Consider the following 20,763-nt stretch of genomic DNA (forward strand, 5'->3'; position numbering starts at 1 on the left):
GACTGCAGATGGATCCAAAGAAGGTCTCTTCCGTTCTCAACTGGCCTCCCCTTTCTGGACTGAAGGCAATCCAGCGCTTTCTGGGATTCGCCAACTATTACCGCCAGTTCATTCCTCACTTCTCGGCTCTGACTGCTCCTCTCTCCGCCTTGACCAAGAAGGGGGCTAATCCAAAGGACTGGTCACCTGCAGCCGACGCCGCGTTTGGCTCTCTAAAGCGAGCCTTTGCCTCCTCTCCTGTACTCCACCGTCCAGAGTTAAACCGCCAGTTCACCTTGGAGGTGGATGCCTCCTCCTCGGGAGCCGGAGCAGTACTCATGCAGAAGTCCTCCTCCGGGAAGATGGTGACTTGCGGTTTCTTCTCCAAGAGCTTCTCCGCGCCTGAACGCAATTACACCATCGGTGACCGAGAGCTATTGGCGGTCAAACTGGCTCTGGAAGAATGGCGCTATCTTCTGGAAGGAGCAGTGTACCCCGTCATTATTTACACGGACCACAAAAACCTGGAATACCTGCGGACTGCTCAGCGACTGAACCCACGGCAAGCCAGGTGGTCCTTGTTCTTTGCCCGGTTCGACTTCCAGCTTCATTTCCGACCCGCGAACAAGAATGTACGCGCTGATGCCTTGTCTAGGTCTTTCATGCCCATGGAGCAGGAGGAAGAGACATCTCAACCCATCATCTGTCCAAGTAAGATTATTCCAGTGGCTCCTGTCACCCTGGCCCAGATACCGCCTGGGAAGACCTATGTCTCTGAGACTGACAGGCAAAAAGTGTTACACTGGGGCCATGCCTCGAAAACAGCCGGTCATGCAGGTCAGAAGAAAACATGGACTGCGATTGTGCGTCATTACTGGTGGCCATCCCTTCGCACGGACGTCGCCTCTTTTGTCTCTGCCTGCTCCTCCTGTGCCAGGAACAAGACTCCCAAACACCTGCCATATGGCCGTCTTCTGCCTCTGCCCATACCCTCAGTTCCCTGGCAACACATAGCGATGGACTTTATTACGGACTTGCCATTGTCCTCCGGACACACAGTCATATGGGTCGTGGTGGATCGGTTCTCTAAAATGGCCCATTTCGTTCCTATGGCTGGACTGCCCTCTGCCCAGGAACTCGCGGACGCTTATATACAACACATCTTCCGCTTGCATGGCTTTCCATCACACATCGTGTCCGATAGAGGAACTCAGTTCACCTCCCGCTTCTGGAGGGCTCTCTGTAAACATCTGGGAGTGACTTTGGACTTTTCTTCGGCCTACCATCCTCAGTCGAACGGCCAAGTGGAACGGGTCAATCAGATATTGACCTCTTTCTTACGTCACTACGTCAACGCCCATCGTGACGATTGGTCCACGCTTCTTCCTTGGGCGGAATTCTCCCATAATCACCACGTCAGTGAGTCCTCCTCCAGTTCTCCCTTCCATGTCGTCTACGAACTTCAGCCGTCTGTCCCATTGCCGGTATCCTCTTCCTCGGACATCCCTGCTGCTGATGCAGTGCTCCGTGACTTTTCTACCATTTGGGAATCAGTTAAGGCGTCCCTTGCACGTGCATCCCTGCGGATGAAGAGACACGCGGACAAGAGACGTCTGGATCCTCCGTGTTTCTCTCCGGGAGATCTCGTCTGGCTTGCTTCCAAGTACATCCGACTGAAGATACCATCCTACAAGCTGGGACCTCGCTACATCGGACCGTTTAAAGTCCTCGGCAAGATCAATGAGGTCTCCTACAAACTGCAGCTCCCGGCCACGATGAGGATACCCAACTCCTTCCACGTCTCTCTGCTCAAACCGGTTGTCCTTGGTCCCTTCTCCGCTGCCGCCAGTCCGGCTCCTCCCCCTATTGCTGAGGACGACATCTATGCGGTAAGGGATATCGTGGCCATGAAGACCGTACGAGGTCGACAGTTCTTCCTGGTGGACTGGGAAGGGTATGGTCCTGAGGATAGGTCCTGGGAGCCCAGGGAGAACGTGGGCACTCCTCTGATCCGTGCCTTCCTGTCCCGGTTGCGGGGAGGGGGGCGTGGGGGGGGTACTGTCACGCTCCCCGGGTCCTTTGCTCCGTTCCCCGGGTCCTCTGCTCCGCTCCCCGGCTCACCTGCCACGCTCCCCGCTCTCCAGCCTCCAGTCCCAGCGCTTCCCAGGCCCCCTGGTCCCCGCTCCCGGCGCCCGTCGGCTTCCCAGTCCATGGCCGGCTCTGCTGCGTCCTCCTCTCAGCTTCCTGTGTTGGCTTCTGGCACCCGGGCCACGCGCACGCGCATTAGGGCGCGCGCGCGCGGTCACTGACCCTTTCTTAAAGGGCCAGTGTCCACGAACAGGAAATGATGCACACAGGTACAGGGTATATAGGGGGTTAATGTCCAAGGGAGCGGGGCCTGTTCTTCGTGTTTTCCCAAGCTAGGAGTCAGGTCTCCTTGTGTTCTGTGAGATACTTACCTCTCTGTCTTCTAGAGCCGATCCTGCATCGCCATCCGGTCCTGCTGTGTCTCGAACCCCGAACGCTGCCCATCTGCCATCCTGACAGTCCGCACCATCTCGGTTCCCTGCGGTGACCCGTCATCTCGCTCCAACGGTTCCGGACCCCGCCTGACATCATCACGGCTTCCGAACCTGAGCTCCGTCACCTGGACCACCATCAGTGACCTCGTGGTCCCAGGGACTTCTCCATTGTCTTCCAGTGCACGGACTGTTCTGCTACCTAAAGTGCTCCGGCTACCGGACTCCTTTCCCTCATCGGGGAGTTCGGCCCAGTGGATCCACCTCCCGGGTCTGCCCGTCCATCTGGCCCTAACATGTGTGTTAGCTGAGGCTGCACAGGGTTTGTGTGTGTGTGTGTGTTAGCTGAGGCTGCACAGGGTGTGTGTGTGTGTGTGTGTTAGCTGAGGCTGCACAGGGTTTGTGTGTGTGTGTGTGTGTGTGTGTACTACAAGAAGACATGCATGGGGCACATTAATACAAGAAAGGGACCTGCATGAAGCACATTACTATAGGAAGGGGACCTGCATATGGGGCACATAACTACAAGAAGGGGACCTGCGTGGGGGCACATTATTATATTATTATAAGAAGGGGACCTGCATGGGGGCACATTATTATAAGAAGGGGACCTGCATGGGGCACATTGCTACAAGGGGGCAAGGAAGCGCACATTTTTACAGAATGGGGAACTGGATGGGGCACATTACTACAAGATGTTGGCCAAAAATACTATGCAGTGCTTATTGCAAATAAAACTGTATTACTTACAAAAAAAATGTGTGCGTTTATATATATATATATATATATATATATATATATATATATGGTACCACTACCAATGTCACTTTGTCCTGAAAAGAATGCGGCCCCTCAAATTATTTTTTTTCTGTGTGCGGCCCATACACCCAGCTGAGTTTGAGACCCCTGGACTAGATACTGATTGATACTCATTTCTTGGCCTCTTTACATAGGCTGGTGAAAACTGATGGGAAAAGAAAAATATTTAATATGATTTTTCTTCCCCATACAGCATCACATTATTGACAGGACATCACCAGTTTAGAGAGCATGATGCAGTGCCGATAACAATGATTGTTATTTTGGCATAACGATACAATCATACAACGATAGAGTGTTTCGCTTGTTTGTCAGGTGATGTCCGCCATGCTGATAATTAGGAATGAACATTGTTAGGAAATGTGCACATGGAGTCTTTTTCCAGGTGGCAACATTGCGGTACACATGTTCTATCCTATGCCATGTTGTAGCACTGCCGTCCCTGCATCCCTTGCTCTCCTTCCTGCAGGGACTTGCACTTATTCACCGCCGCGGCTGTCTCCCTCCACATTGCTGGGCGTGTCTGCGCTCCTCCACGTAGGTGATTCCTGCTTCCGCCTACCGGACCTGTGCGTGCAGCACAGGGCCTCCGCGACTGCCTCTAGGGGGTGCACGCGCACCACTGCCCATCTCTTACAGGGCCAGCGTGTCACTCCCAAGAAGTGCTTATCAGTCTATCGCTGAGAGGCACTGGGTACTTAGGGCACTCTCCCACTAGGGGAGGTGCCTAATCAACATCATAGTTTAGTTAGTTAGTGCACAGTGAGGATTTGACGGTTTCTGAGTCAGGAACGTCAGTAACGTGATTGCAATTGTGCACTATGCATTTTCCTGGCCAGAATCCGACTAGTGGGCGCAGCCTCACTCAGTACAAGTGTATGCAGAGGCCGCATCTGACTTGTAGGCTGTCTAGTGGGCATGTCCTTGCTCACTACACTTGTATTGAGTGAGGCCATGCCCAGTAGTCGGTTCTGGCCAGAAAAAATACATAGTGCATAATTGCAGTCACATGACCACCACTCCCAGCTCAGGAACAAGCGAATCCTCGCAGGGCACATTGTGTGCGCTGGGAGGATTCATTAGTCTGCAGTCACATAGAGTGACTGTAGACTTATCATTTTAGACTGGAAAACCCCTTTACCTGAATTGAAATTCAATATGTCCCATCACTTTTTCACCATAACACCTGCTTCTAAATTACATGATTATTAAGTTATAGACCAGCAAAAAGCCTTCCTGCTGACAGAATAGCCAAGAGGGGTGAGAGATTGAGCTGGTGTACAGCTGCAGATGCTGCTTGGGCCCTTTAGTCTCAGGAGGGGTCCAGTGTCAGCAAATTTATTAATGGCTGCACAACCTCACCCACCCTAATTTCCAATTATGAGATAACTCTACATATATCACTGACATGATTCACTCTTTTGGGTGGTGTGTCTATGAAAATCACATGTACATCTAATCTGGGCGTACTGCAGCATACTGCAAAAAAAACCAACAAAACTGCACATAATAAATCTGTACCATTCAAATGTATCTATCACAAAAGCTACACAGCTGCATACAGTAGGAGTCCGATTACAGGGACGTTTAATTAAAGTGCTCCACTTTGAATAAATGTAAACACGTACTGTGCAAACATATGGAAATATACAAGTATAAGTTTCAGTTTATTTTCTGTTGATCTCCATTTGAAAACTCTAAGGGGTACTTTGCACGCTGCGACATCGCTACTGCGATATCGTCGGGGTCAAATCGAAAGTGACGCACATCCGGCGCCGGTAGCGATGTCGCAACGTGTAAAGCCTAGATGCGCCGATAAACGCTCGCAAAAGCGTCGAAAATCGGTGATCTGTGTAGTGTCGGTCATTTTCATAATGTCGATACGATGTTGTTCCTCGTTCCTGCGGCAGCACACATCGCTGTGTATGAAGCCGCAGGAGCGAGGAACATCTCCTTACCTGCCTCCACCGGCTATGCGGAAGAAAGGAGGTGCGCGGGGTGTTTACGTCCCGCTCATCTCCGCCCCTCCGCTTCTATTGGCCGCCTGCCGTGTGACGTCGCTGTGATGCCGCCCCCTTAGGAAGGAGGCGGGTAGCCGGCCAGAGCGACGTCGCAGGGCAGGTATGTGCATGTGAAGCTGCCGTAGCGATAATGTCCGCTACGGCAGCTATCACAAGATATCACATGTGCGACGGGGGCGGGTACTATCGCGCTCGGCATCGCTATCATCAGCTAGCGATGTCGCAGCGTGCAAAGTACCCCTAAGGCCGGATTCATGTAACGTTTGCCACAACAACGCTTATGTCAGAACTCCTGCAAGGGATTCGACTACGTCTTGCTGCCCATCTCCTATTGCTGTATATGAGGGGCTGCTGATAAGTCTTTGACTTTGTGATCTTTTTTTGTTGCTATGGTAATGAATGTTGCATCACATGAAAGCCTTATGTGTCTAATATATGTTTTCAAAATTTTGTGTTTGTTGCTTATGGCAACAGTGTTCTACGCACGCAGGAAAATAAAATGGCGGAGTCTAATGCGATATTCACAGCAACTGAGAGCAGAAGAGTGAAAAAATTCTTTTTTCTGCCAGGAAAGTCCGAGAAGGATATTCATGATGATATGCCATAGACATTGGGGGAGCAATGGCCTTTATATTCCACAGTTAAGAACTGGGCTGACAAATTTAAAACGGGCCATTACAGCATTAATGATGAGGAACATCCTGGAGACCAAAAGTGGTTGTTCCGGAGATCGCCGATGCTGTGCACAACCTCATACTGGAGAATCGACGAATTTCAGCTAAAGCAATAGTAGACATCATGGGGATTGCCCGTGAACATGTTTGTGTCATTATCCATGAACATTTGGACATGAGGAAGCTATCTGCAAAGTGGGTCCCCAAATGTTTGACAACAGATCAGAGAAGCATGCAAGTGAAAACTTCCCGGTCCATTTGTCAGCGTTTCTGGACTGATAACTTCCTGGATCAACTGGTCACTATGAATGAGAGTTGTATTTATTTGTATGACCCTGAAAACAAGGAGCAGTCAAAAGAGTGGAGGCATAGTGGTCCTCCTCGTCCAAAGAAGTTCAGGGTGCAAAAATCAGCCACTAACGTGATGGCGTGCTGCTAGTGGACTACCTTTAAAAGGGTTCCACCATCAATGCAAGGTATGACATTGAACTTTTGGACCAATTGAGGGTAGCTCTGAAGGCCAAATGACGCGGCAAGCTGTCCAAAGGAATCTTGTTCCTGCAAGACAACGCCTCCGCTCACACTGCACAAGCGACCACGGCAAAACTGGCAGAGCTGGGCTTCCAGCTGGTTGACCACCCACCTTATTCCACCAGATCTAGCTCCCTCCATCTGTCATCTGTTTCCAAACCTGAAAAAACACCTCAAGGATATCAAATTTCACACCATTTCTGATGCCATGGCTGCTACGGATGCCTGGTTGGAGGCACAACCGAACTAGGCTTACAGAAAGAATGCATCCACAGCATCCGGTCTAGACGTACCCACCCGGACACAGGCACAGTCCAGCGCTCCTCACATGTCCCCTGACCTCCTCTTGGCGATCTCTCTCAGGTTTTTCCCTGATATACATGCAGCTGGCACTGTCGCTTAGTAACCGGACTAGATGACTTTTCTCTTCTGATCCCACTGAAGACTGACACTGGGGTACTCCACTGCATATATGTTTATGTTTACCAATATGACAGACTAGTCACGTGACACCCCTTTCTCCGGGATTACATATATACGGTCCAGCCATTTTTACCGTGATCAGCTGTATTTACATTCTCTACCCTGAACTTCCAGGACATTCTTCTGGACATAACACACTGTAACATTTCATTGGGCCCATTTCGCCCGACAGTGCATGCACAGACCACACAACAGTCTCTTGCCTCCTAAGGATTCTGCTAGTACGGCTCCTCCCGTTTTTTCATGTTATTAGCGTGGTGCATAACCTGGGCTATACGGTCACAGTACCCAACCCTACAATTAGACGTTGTTGGCGATTACATATGTTGTCCGTTGGTGCATATTTATATATTATTTCCAATACTCTAGTCTGATAGATCCCTTGAAAAAGGTCCAAGGTGGACCGATACGTTGGGACAGACTTCATTCCTTTGTTCAAATAAATTTTCATTCAGCACCACCCAAGACTTTCTGCATTTTTATTCTCTAAGGTGTGCCGGAGCTACATTTATTTATCTAGGATCTTGGAGATGAGCATACCCAATTTAAATTTAAGGGTATTATCATGTGGGACATATATGACACAACTTCAGGATAAGCCATAATTGATAAATGTGAGTTCCACCGGTCTCGGGAGTAGACCCCAGCTGTATGAGATGAGTCTGTGCCTGTGGATTTCTGCATTCACTTTTAGGGCTCACTCACACAAGTCTATATATCGGACTTTATCAGATAGCACTTGGACCAATGATATGTAATGGGGCAGTGCTGATTAACATTTTTCTCATGCAGAATTGGCATGAGAAAAGATCGCAACATGCTGCGTTGTGATGCGCAAATTGGATGGTTCAAAACAATTCAAGTCGATGGGTGCTTGGAAATCATCAGAATGCACTCGGATGACATCGGAGAACAGTCTCAATTCCGCCGACTTACAAAATGGAAAGATGGAGAAAGTTTGTTCTCCATCTTCTCCTCACACTGTGCTCATCCGAGAGGATCAGATCACAGTAAGCTGACAGTCGGCTCAATCTGTCATCAGTTTGATCAGAGTGTCATTTATGTAATCGATCTGATTCTCTCGCATGAGAGAATCGTGTGACCTTGGCCTAAGGCGAGATCTGAATATCTCAGAGCAAACCTGATGTCGGTGTCTGATAATGCAGCTCAGCCTCAGTCACGTCAATGAATGAGACACGCTGTATACACTATGCAATAGCACTGCAATTAATGAATTTACGAAGTCCACGACTGCTACAAATGTCAGAAATTACAAAGGACATAGTTAACATTATTTGATGAAAAAAATGTGTACGTTTCCCCCAGCAACAATGTGACCTCATTTGATGAACCAGGTTTAATTATGGCTAAGCTGCATCCTATCTCTTCTCCAGTTCATATGAGGCCGGTACAGCACATAGAGATGAGTCAATAGAATTAGGATCCATGCAATGAGGTCACCTTGACGTGGTGGATGGCTTAAACACTTTTTGATTAAAAAAAATGTTAAGTATTTCTAGTTTTATTGTTTCTTTTTACATATAGCAATCGTGGAAATCATGTATTTATAAATAGCAGAATGCTGTTGCTTTGTGCTTGCATTTGAGTGCTCTGCGAGTGTGTAACTTTTTTTTTTCTGCCTAGCATCCATCCATACATCCACATGCCACCTGCGTGTCATGCTTTTTTTCTCGGAAACTATTTTCTAAAATCATTTACATACGGTTTGTCCGTGTGCAATCTGTTTTTTTTCTTGCACCCATAGACTTACATTGGCAAGCCTTGTCCGATATAACATGCTCAGATTTTTTCCACAGCCTGATTACAGATGAGGAAAAACTCGCAGATGGACACTGTCTCATTGAATAACATTGGTCCAAGTACAATCCATTTTTTTTAGCTCATTGCACTCAGTGTATTTATATGTATGTGGGAGTGAGGCCTTACTGTGATACTAGGCAGATATACTATTCAGGAGAGCATTGGCTGACAACTCTTGTAATAAAGCTGCAATCTGGATGTCACCCAAAATTTGGATTTGACCAGGGTAAGCAATAATCCTTTCAGGACTATAAATTCATATTTTGCCGGAGAGGGACAACTTAAAGGGACAACCTCTTCTGATTCCACATGTTTACACTAGGTAAAATAATAAAGCCTATACTCACCTCCTGTACTAGCGCTCCTTGGTGTGCAGGCAGGCACACGGTGTTGGGGTTCATCTGGTGTTGTGACGTCACACGAGCCCCATGTACAATCTACACCGGCATCTGTCTCCCAACCTTTGGACCAAACAAGCACTCAACAGTAAGTGAGCACAGCCACAGCGCTTCCTGTTGAGTGCTTGAGTGATACTAACGTGTTTCCCCGAAAATAAGCCCTAGCAGGAACCTGGAACACAGTGCAGTGGAGCCCCTGGGGCTCTGGTCGCCACAGAGTACTGCAACTGAGTTAAGGAGCAATATCTATCTGGGGTAAGTGACGGGTGGTTTGCCGGAGCTCACACCAGACATATTTCACATGCAGTTAGGTGCCTTCCCAACAGGTGGGAGTGGACTGGGGTGGACAGGGAGAGTTAGCCATCCAGTAACATGGGACTTCCCGGTCACCAGGACAACCACTGGTGGGCGGGTGCCACATGGGTATAAGAGGAGGTAGCCATGACACATAGTGAGCTTTCTGGAGGGACGTCCCATGAGATCAGACTGGGTGCAGGAGAGCACCAGTGCTGGTGGGACGACACACAACTTATCTTTCCGTTGTGGAGCCTGGGGCTTGTGAGCTGGAGCTCAGCCCAGGTTCCCTCTGCTGGAACAGGACATTTACACTGACACCGGTAACCGCCTGGAACTTGCATCGGATAACCAGAGATTTACCAGCAGTGAACCAGGACACTCTCGGGCAATTTCCTAACCAGTGAGTAAAATACCTGAACCGGAGCTATGGCCTCATATCCATTATTTACCGGCGATGCCGTCCCGCGCTCAGGCGCCCATGGCCCACTACCAGCCAGTCGGCATCCCTCCTGGGGCAACCACTCCGCCTGTGGGGAGTGACTCCATCTTGGCTGCAATGAACATCGACCCCGGTGAAAAGAATCTTGTAGCGATGGCCCCCTACCTGGCCGCACACCACAGGTGGCATCACGACAAAAACTTTATTATTATTCCCCTGTACATAACCCCTTTTAAGCGACCCCCAGGGTCACGGAATCGGGCAACGGACACCCAGTGACATATCCCAGTAATACACCGCCCGTGACCGAGTACTCCATGGCCCTAGGGCGAGTCAGCTTTTTGACGTCACGAACAGGATTGGACTAGACCCGTTAACAATGGGTGACGTGCGCCTTATGGACTGTTTTTGTGATTTGTGAAGCTGCCACCATCTTGTGTGACTAAAAATTAGCTGTGGCACAGCAGTGGTAAAAAGGGCGCGAAAAGAAACCCCGCCCCTGGGAGTCACCAAGCAATGTAAAAATGAAACTGATGCAGGTAACTGGAGCCCTGCAGGAGAATTGTCCAGGAGAGAGAAGTGCACCAGGTCGATCTGAAAGGTGGACTGCGGAGAGGTTGGAGGAAAAGGTCCAGCGGCTGTGCTGTGTCATGTGGGTACAACAGCTGCAGCAAATAGAGGAGTGGAGAGCCGGTATGATGGAGGCGGTGGCGACCCTGCGGACTCATGAGAACCAGGAGCCGCTTGCCCTGGTTACACCGCCCGGGACCCCATAGCCCTGGGGCAAGTTACATGGAGGACCTGCGGTGGAACGCATCAATGTCTTCCACCGTAGGTCTTCGTGCTCCACTCACTGCATCATAGGTTCCCCTACCGGCCGGAAACAAAGTTATCAGCAAATGTGGTCTGTGTGTGCGATCTAATGTCTGTGTGGGTGCCGGCTGGAATCAGGGGAGGATCGCTATGGAGCATACCTGCTAGAAGCGCCCGCTGAATATCGCAGGATGACCTGGGAGCGACACAGACATCCAGGGTCTGGTAAGCATGATTCTCTTAGGTAGGGTGGTCTGCTTTTTTGGGGGGGGGGGTAAACTTACCCCCTGACCCCAAGTTTCCCCGAAAATAAGCCCTAGCGCATTTTTTGGGGCAAATAGTAATATGACAGTGTCTTATTTTCGGGAAAACACGGTATGAGATACTTAAATGGAATCTGTCACCAGGTTTTTAACACCTAATCTGAGAGCAGCATAATATAGGAGCAGAGATCGTGATTCCAATGATGTGTCACTTACTGAGCTGCTTAGTGTCGTTTTGATAAAGTCACTGTTTAATCAGCAGTAGATTATCATTAGAGGACTACTTGGCGTGCTGCGGTAATCCAGCATATTCATGAGCTCTGTATAACTGCTAGATCTGCAGCAGAGAAAATGTTGATTTTATCAAAATGACAGAAAACAGCTCAGTAAGTGACACACTGCTGGAATCAAGGTCTCTGTCTCTACATTATGCTGCTCTCAGATGGGATAGCAAAAACCTGGTGACAGATTCTCTTTAAAGTGATTATCTGGGACTCTTCAATATTTTTACTATGGCTCTAAGAACTTAACGGCAGATAGTTGCTAACTATGTGGCGCCCTGGACTAGCCAGGTCGTCACAGGTAACAACACACACACCCCCCCACCTCCAGCAGTTCACAGCAGTCATCCCCAGTGAGACCTGATTTCTTCCCTCGGGTTCAGACAGACACACCATGTGGGCAGAGTTAAGCAGATAGGCACGCCCACCGAAAAGTCTAGCTGGCCTGAGGCAGGAAACAAGTTCAGACAAGTTCAGGCAGAGGAAGAGAGAGGAGGTCTGCAGAGAGGCAGACGCAGTCTGGGGCCTAGGTTGGAGCCTAGGGCCCTCGTGTAGCCAGTCAGGCAGACGGTAGTGGCCGTCTGCGGGAGCCGGGAAGACAGTCTTGGTGGAACCGTAGGTAGCCGGGGCTGGGTGGTGGCCCGTCTGGTACCGAACCGGGGAACCAGCTGGAAACCGGAGCACAGGAGAAGCATACAAGGAGGTGCAGGAAAGGACTCACAATACCAACCCGGGGTCAGGGGAAAAACACTGCAGCCGGCTGCGGGACCCGTCCATCCAGCCGTTTGGTTTACCAGAGACTTTGCATCCATTTGTGGCTGAGTGAGTACTACCGTGCCATCCGGCACCGCGCTGCGTAGTCCAAGTGACCCTGCACCTTGCCAACCCTGCCTCCCTGTCACCTCACCGGGCCCCGGGACCACCAACCCCCTACCCACGGAGGGGAGAGAAACATCCCAGCTGCTCCCTACCATCGCTCCCGGGATCCCCGTCAATAGCAGCGGTGGTGCCCAACCTCACCACAACCCGTGGGTGGCGTCACGGACCAAATCCCCAAACCGAACTACCCCCCCTTTCACTCACGGGCGAGGAGCACCGCTCGAGTCCCCGGATCCGGCCCACCGCTCGAGCCACCGATCAAAAGCAGCGCCGGACCCGAGCGTGGTGAGCAGAGCGCCCCGCCGCCCGCGACAACTACTTGCCTGTTCTGCCTGAAGCTGATCCCTGCCAGCACAAAGACCACGCCTACTGGTGATTCTGCTTACATCACACTGACAGCAGCGGCTTCTTTTCTTCTCTGCTCTGTTGACTGGAAGTGACTGAAGATGTCCTGCTAATTGACATCACTGCCTAAATGCAGGAAGCTGGCTGTCAATCAGCATGACGTCGGCAGTCACACCCTGCCAACAGAGCAGGCCAGAAGAGGAAGAGCTGCTCTGTTGACATGGAGTAGCTGAATCACCGGCATTAGTGGTCCATGTCCACTTTGAGCTGGCGCCACATAGCAAAGGCAGGTAGTTAGCTAGTGTTTAATTTCATAGGTTAAACAAAAAAAAAATAGTCCTGGATAAACCAGGTGTGAAAAACAATCTATCATTACTGAAAAAACACCCATAAGTGATCTTGCTTTTGAGCTTACTATCCATTCATTTTAAGTGGTCAGTCCATCGGCATTTGTCCAGACATAGGAGCTGGAGCTTGATTTACCCTCACTTTTAAGCACACATTCTTCCAGACATTATGACATTTTCCAAAAGCTTGCCTGCCTCAAACTGTCGGGCAGGTGACCAGCGAAACAAAGCCGTCTGCACTCCTTGTAATCCGTCTCAGTGTCTCTGATGCTAGAAATGGATTACTACTAGTGACAACTTATTGTGGAGTGAACAGCAAATTACACAGATGGGAGGCACCAACTGGCCGACACTTGGGAGTGAAGAACACATTGTTTGGGTTAAAGTACATTGCAATTTACTTACTCATTGTGTTAGGGATTAGATAAGCCTACATTTATTGAAACAACAGGGACCATTAAGAATATTATATCCGGCAGAACACGCCAACATTGGCGGGATCAGTCTACACCAGTGTTTCTCAGCTCCGGTCCTCAAGACCCACCAACAGATCATGTTTTCAGGTTTTCCTCAATCAGGTTTTCAGGCTTTCATTATTTTTGAACAGGTTATGGAATTATTCCTTGTCTAATATTGAGGAAAACCTGAAAACATGATTGATGGGTCTTGAGGACTGGAGTTGAGAAACACTGGTCTACACTCTAATGCGAGTGGGGCACAATCCGACCATTCGGCGACAGATGATGTATGGGGAGAGAGGGATGGTGTCATTAGAATTTTAATATATAAGGTCCCCATACACATTAAAATCAGGAGGACTGGTCGCTATTGGCAGGACCGGCTAACATTTTATCCGCATGGAGGTCTCCTGACTGTTCTCTCACACATGATCTCAAGGAATGAAAGATTTGGCCACTGAAATTTCAATGACTGGTTCTTCAGTTCTTCTAGGAGATAAGCGGATCCCAGAGGAGGGATATTGGGATAGACTAGCAATAGTATAGCCCAGTTTATGCCTTTTTCCTGCTCCAATTTTTTAACATTGTGATTAATCTATTGATCAAGTACATTACTACCTTGGTATTATCTGTTTTGTAGGGCATACCCCTTATTTTTTTATGCGCACGTGTAGGCCCCTTACACTCGAGTCTGGGGATGCCATTGGGCACTTTTTTTACTTTTTGATAACTACTGTGATAAAGCCCTTTTGGGAATTTTTTTGGTTCTACAACAACAGCTCTTTCATGGAGAATATGAGTGTGAGCTGTCATCTACAGATGCTCACAGGGAACTGCTGTGACATATTTTTGTTGGTTGTTCCTTCGTATCAAATAATGAGCATGTCATGAAAGAAACTGCCGCAGCGGGATGTAATCTTTGATGGGGTGGACATACCATTGGTGAAACCTATGTAGACGCACAGGATTCCAAGAGGAAAGGGGGCCCATAACCACCTCTAAAGCAGGTGGAATTGTCCATTATGATGAGCTATTGGGCTGCAAATTGCCCATATATTGTTCTTGCACAGGGTCCTCTACTGCCTGTGTCTGCTCCTGGTCTGTTGATAAGTAGCAGCTCACATTTCAATGTTATTTACCAAATCCAGGCAACACCAAATGTATTCTTTAAGACATAACTCCACATTCAATATATACCAGCTTAAAGGGGTTGTCCACACTTTTTATGAAAGTCTGTAGTCACTCTATGTGACTACAGATTTGTAAATCCTCTTATCACATGTAGTGTGCAGTGTGAGGATCCCTGTGCCAGAGGCGAGATGGAGCCATCATGTGGTCACAAGTGAATTGAGCGAGGGGAGAGGACCGTGACAGTTACCCCCCTTTAACGAGAGGCCTTAGGACTATCAAGACTGGAAATATCATTGACCTCAAATGTGAACAGGCCCCTTCCATTACCAGTAGGAGGCATCACACATTTTGGGAGTAAGGACCTGTGGACAACGTCATGGGTGTTAAGTGCTAGGGGTAGCTCCAGCAGTAAGACTACAGGGTTAAGAATGTCAGTAACTCTAAAGGTGCCGATAAACCTCAAGCCTAGAACCCCAAATGCAGTCTTCCATCTGATGTTTTTAGTGCGCACACACCGCACACATCTAGTCGGAATGTGGCCAGGTATTTGTATATTGAACACCTGTAGTCACATGATCATGTGGTCTCCCTGCTACCACTAGAGAATCCTTACAGTGCACATTGTGTGCAATGCGAAGATTTACAAGTTTGCAGTTACATAGATTTTTGTGAGAAACTTGAACAACCCCTTTAATCTACAATAATAATGGGAAAACTTTGCTTAAAGGCCCCATTACACGCTACGATTTATCTGACGATCTCAGTAGCGATGTGACACGCCCAGATCGTAGTTAGGATTTGCCGGGATCGCACATAGGTCGTTTAGTAGCGGTCACACGTACACATCTCACAAATGACGCAACATCATTCAGCGATATATTGTTTGACCAAGGTGGTCGTGAGGATGTTGTTCGTCGTTGGCAGGGTGTCAAACGTAGCAATATGTCTGCTGCGTTCCAAATGACAAACAATATTTTGATACAGGTAAAATATATCTTTGTACCGTGTTAGCCAGTAGAGATAAAAAATTCATCAGGCTACCATGCCTGATGAAGAGACCTGAGTAGTCTCGAAAGCTTGCTATTATTACCATCTTTTCAGTTAGCCATTAAAAGGTATCAACCACTGAGGACTTCAGTTCTTTTAAACAATTTTTTAAAAAATATTTTGAAACTGAACGACGTGTCAACGATCAACGATTTTCAACCTACTTGCGATCATTCGGAGTCCCACGTAGATGTCACACGCAACGACGTCGCTAACGATAACAGAAGTGCGTCACGGAAACCGTGACCCCGACGACATATCGTCAGATAAATCGTAGCGTGTAACGGGGCCTTTACTCTATCTGTACTGATATTCCATTACTTCTTTTCTTTTTCTCTTTTTATATAAATAACAGCTTTAAAAATTCTGCTGGGCGCCCTTGGAATCAGTGGTTCCTGTCTGTGCTGGAGGCTCCGTTAGGAACCGTCATCACAGATTTCGTCAAAAAAAGCCAGAGAAAAAACTGTGCAGCAGGCAGCACTAACATGATGGATCAGGACAGGAAAGTCATTAGAGTCGATCAGGAGCTATTTTTGGTTCTTTCCTTATGATGCAACAGAATAGCAGAAATACTATTGCAGATGTGAACCCATCCTATCTCCGCTCTGCCATCAGTCATGTGAGCTCATGGCCTCATTCTGTGGAAGTCATTCATACAGTAATAATATGGGTCTGGGTTGGAGTCTAATATTTAGAGACTAAAATGGATTAGGATTCTATATGGCTTGTAAAAACAAGAGTAACTGATTACACCTTGCAGGATTTGATGTTCCTTTTGGATCTAAATATGTAGCTTATATTAGCAGAAAGCCAGCAGAATTGGGAATTTAGCCTTAGAGATGTACTGAGGATTCCAACAAAGTATCTGCAAAGCTACTCAATATTTGTTTTGGTATTTGCTTGTGCAATGTGATATGTATAAAAGGTCCTGACCACTATTTATAAATATTCTATAAATAAATATTCCAAAAACAACAGTCACCTACTCATCTACTGGACGTCCACTGTTCCTCTGTACCACTGTCTTTCGCCAGTCTCCTAGCTCCCTCTTCCAGTGGGGGAGTAGATTGCCTCAGCAAGTTTACAGCCACTGATTGACAGCAGTGGTCATGTTCCATTTGCACCAGAAGAAAAAGTCTCCTCACTTTAGTTAATTCTGGACGTAGCTTCACCACTGCAGCCCATCAGCAGCTACTGATGGGCTGCAGTGGTCAGCTCCCTTGCTGGAAGCCAGCAGACCAGTAAGAAAAACTTAAGAAGGACAGAGGGGCAGGGGGATATGGCAGGTATGTGGATTTTTATTGCAATAGGACCATTTTATCATACATTATACAATATATTATATAATAATAGTATAATAATTCTATAATAAAATGATAAAATATTAATACTTTTTTAAGTACCCAGCAAATCTTTTAACTTAGAGAACAGAGTTTCCCTTTATGTTACATATTATACATGCCCTTGGTGATATAAATAACTATATATATATACAAAATGCTAGTGCATGCCCTCATAATCTCCTGCCTCGACTACTGTAACATCCTCCTCTGTGGCCTCCCTGCCAACACGCTCGCCCCTCTCCTATCCATCCTTAATTCTGCTGCCCGACTGATCCACCTCTCTCCTCACTACCACCCCGCTTCTCCCCTCTGCATGTCCCTCCACTGGCTCCCAATCTTCTATCGTATCCAATTCAAACTACTAACACTGACCTACAAAGCTGTGCATAATCTTTCTCCTCCGTATATCTCCGAACTACTCTCCCACTACACTCCAACACGTCACCTCCGGTCCTCCCAAGATCTCCTTCTCTCCTCCTCTCTCATTCGCTCCTCACGCAACCGACTCCAAGACGTCTCCCGAGCATCCCCAATCTCCTGGAACTCGCTGCCTCAACATGTCAGACTATCCCCCACCCTTGCAAACTTCAAACGGAACCTGAAAACCCAGCTGTTCAGAAATGCCTACAATCTACAATGAACTCGCTGCCGCCCGACCACCGTGCGGAGCTGCCGCCCGACCACCGTGCGGAGCTGCCGCCTGACCTACACCCCACCTATTGTCTCCTCCCATAATGCTATAGAATGTAAGCCCGCAAGGGTAGGGCCCTCTTCCCTCTGTACTAGTCTGTCTACTGTAACTTGTATATGTATTTTGTATGTAACCCCCTTCTCATGTACAGCACCATGGAATTAATGTTGCTCTATAAATAAATAATAATATATATATATATATATATATATATATATATATATATATATATATATATATATACACACACCGCACACTTATAGCCACTTTCCATGGTAACCAGGGAGGCCTCCGGGTACAATACTATTAGGTGATAATGACTAGATTATGGCTTCCTCTGTGTATTCCCTGAAGAACAAAACTAACCATGATAATTTCACCTAGATTATAACTTAGTTTTTTCCTTCCTTTCCTAATTACAAGTGTGATTCGATAACCCCTGCAGTTATTATTTGCAGTCGCTAGTCCGGTAGCTCTAGTATCGTTCACCTAGAAGGTGTGCCTCCTTATATTTGCTAGTAGATAACTACTGGGCAAGGTGAAATATTTGACATCTGACCATTTCAGCTTTTTTTTTTTCATGCCCTGCATAATTTTGTGTTACTGAGAGGTGTAAGTAAGAAGCTGTCCACATACTTTCCAATGTAACTGGCCACGTCTACGCTGCCAAAGTCTACTGGAATGTCAAGCAAATGTGTTTTTATTCCAATTCATATTTACGCTCCTGATATAAAAAGTTTTGCCTTTTCTGCCATCGTCATGGATGAAAAAGCTAAAGCAATCCAACTCACAGCCTGGGTTTCCATCCAATGTTGGACTATATTGCATGTATGATATCGGTGTTTGTTTATACTTAGGTGCACAGTTGTGTCCCAAGATATTACGGTAGCTACCTGAGTCTGGCTTCACACGCTATGATTTACAGACTGCAATGACCTAAAACTCAGATAGATAGATAGATAGATAGATAGATAGATAGATAGATAGATAGATATTTGTGCCATGCGTTATACATTGACCTACTGTCTATGATTCCCCTATGTGGCATAGTATACATCAAAACAACAGTCCCTTTCATATTATACACACCGTTTTACTCCATGTTAGTAAATAATTTATACCCACCCACCATCTCTTCCATATCCAGTCATTAAGGTTCTTCCATGTCCAGTCATTAAGGTCCACAGATGCAGAAGACTTACCCATCTTCTTGAAGGTTCTCAGCCCATGGATCCTGGCACATTGAACCTCCTGCTGCTGTACAATCTCTTCAGGTTCTGGCTCATACTTTTTCTCTTTCCCTCCACATATCGTACTCCAGAATCCTGGCATTACCACCCCTTGCTAGATACCCACCCTTTACCTTGTCCACCCTCTATCTCTTGTTGAGGCTAAGCCGTCACTAAACGCTCTACTCGGTCCCGGTTTCTATGGCCAGTCCTCTAACCTACTTGTCACTGCTCATATTCCTGTCTCTACTTTGCCTTCACTCCCTTTTCTGTCTCCGGAGCCTTTGTGTGTAAGCAGTCCTCACCAGACCTGCCTCCTTCCCTTGCTCCTCCTTAGCACTGATTTGCAGTTTCTGGCTGGCCTGCCTAGCCTGGAGTCGCATTTCACTGCCACAGTTGCTCAAGATGAAGTTGAAGCCCTTTACAGTGAGGGTGGGCTCACGTCTCTGGGGTGAAAATGTCAAAAATAAGTCTCAAATTCACATGATTTTGAGTATGGAGACGATGGGATAACATACTGATTGTTGGAAATTGCAGGCATAAATATTAATTAAAATGAGGATGAATTAATTAGACCAACAAGAACCGTGGGTCTCGTACACCATGAAAAAAAGTACATTAACCATATCATAGAAAAAAAGTACAATAAAAATGTCATGGTAATATTAAAAATTCAAACAACTTAAAAGGATTATCGAGACGCATCCACAGTCCATCGACTGTTTTCCAGGTCTTTTTGATGGCTATGGGTATTGTGCACCTGTTAATTTTTGGTGAGTGGACACTTTCCGCCACGTCATAAGTGTCAGTCACCTCCAGATGTGGAAGTAAGAGGTCCTGGATTAAGCCAGTAAATAAGTATTTGAAAATTAGAAATTGATGGCAAATACCCACATTCCCAGATAAAATGGCCAATGGCGGTTGAGTGAAGAGGTGGCTCTGATCTATGGGCGTTCTGTAAGAGTGAAATGCATGAAAGTGTTGCCACTTCACCATTAATTATATGGGAGCGTGTAGTCACCTCTCCTCAGAGGAGCAACATTCTCAAACTAGGCGATGATTTCAGAAGTGAGACCCCTAACTATCACTCAATTCATATTTGTAACATATGTCATAAATGACTGAGAAAACCACATCTACATGTTGATTATCAGGATCAGCCTGTGACCATATACATCGTACATGAGTACACTATTAACAATGCATTTATAACTTTACCAGTATAATCTATTGACATCTTAAAGACAATATTATGCAACCTTCAATGTTGTCTACTTGTCTTATGTGACGTGGATCTGATTTGGATTACAGAGATGACGATGAATCGTTAGGAAAATATTCGCACTAGTAGGAGGTAGGAAATGTTAATGATGACAGACAGTAAACAGACTCTTCATATATTTAGCGATCTGATTCATATACATTTCAAAACTAATTAGGAATAAAACAAATTAATTTTAAATGACCTGATGTACAGGAAGCGATAATGACACAGTCCTAGGGATATAGAAGTGAAGAACTTGATAGGGAAAGTATCTTATTCTGAAGAAATTATCAACTGACAAAGAACACACAGAAGCGCAATTACATGTTTCTTTATATATGTATGCTCTCTTCAAAAAGAGCCATTGAATACCTTCAAACCTAAAGGTACGTCTAAAACTACTGGACACATTTAACAGTTTTTTTACAACTCTTTTTGCAAATTATCCACTCTATGGACAATATTTAACTGATATATACTGTAAATATATTATATATATATATATATATACTAGAAGGTGGCCCGATTCTAACGCATCGGGTATTCTAGAATTTATTGTGTAGTTAATGTATGATTTTTGTTATATATATGGATGTTGTTGTGTGTAGTTGCCAAGTGTTTGTGTAGGGGCTGTAAATGTTCTGGGTGTTGTCTGGGTGGGGGTGTGTGAGAGCGGTGTTGTTTGTGTGGA

General features: G+C 46.7%; 1 protein-coding gene across 2 annotated transcripts in view; it reads right to left on the minus strand.

Moving 5' to 3' along the window:
* Window positions 1–19,117, minus strand: part of PLCD3 (phospholipase C delta 3) — a 106,610-nt gene extending 87,493 nt beyond the window's left edge. The window contains exon 1 of one of the 2 annotated variants that reach the window (XM_075350256.1): window positions 18,782–19,116. In XM_075350256.1, the coding sequence (XP_075206371.1) occupies window positions 18,782–18,911 (130 nt within the window). In that variant the 5' untranslated portion in view covers window positions 18,912–19,116. Of the gene's footprint in view, window positions 1–18,781 lie in introns of both variants that reach the window. The other variant, XM_075350257.1, reaches the window with a different exon arrangement.
* Between the last annotated feature and the right edge of the window lie 1,646 nt (window positions 19,118–20,763).

This window comes from Anomaloglossus baeobatrachus, chromosome 5 (assembly GCF_048569485.1).
Source record: "Anomaloglossus baeobatrachus isolate aAnoBae1 chromosome 5, aAnoBae1.hap1, whole genome shotgun sequence".
In the NCBI taxonomy this organism is placed as follows: Eukaryota; Metazoa; Chordata; class Amphibia; order Anura; family Aromobatidae; genus Anomaloglossus; species Anomaloglossus baeobatrachus.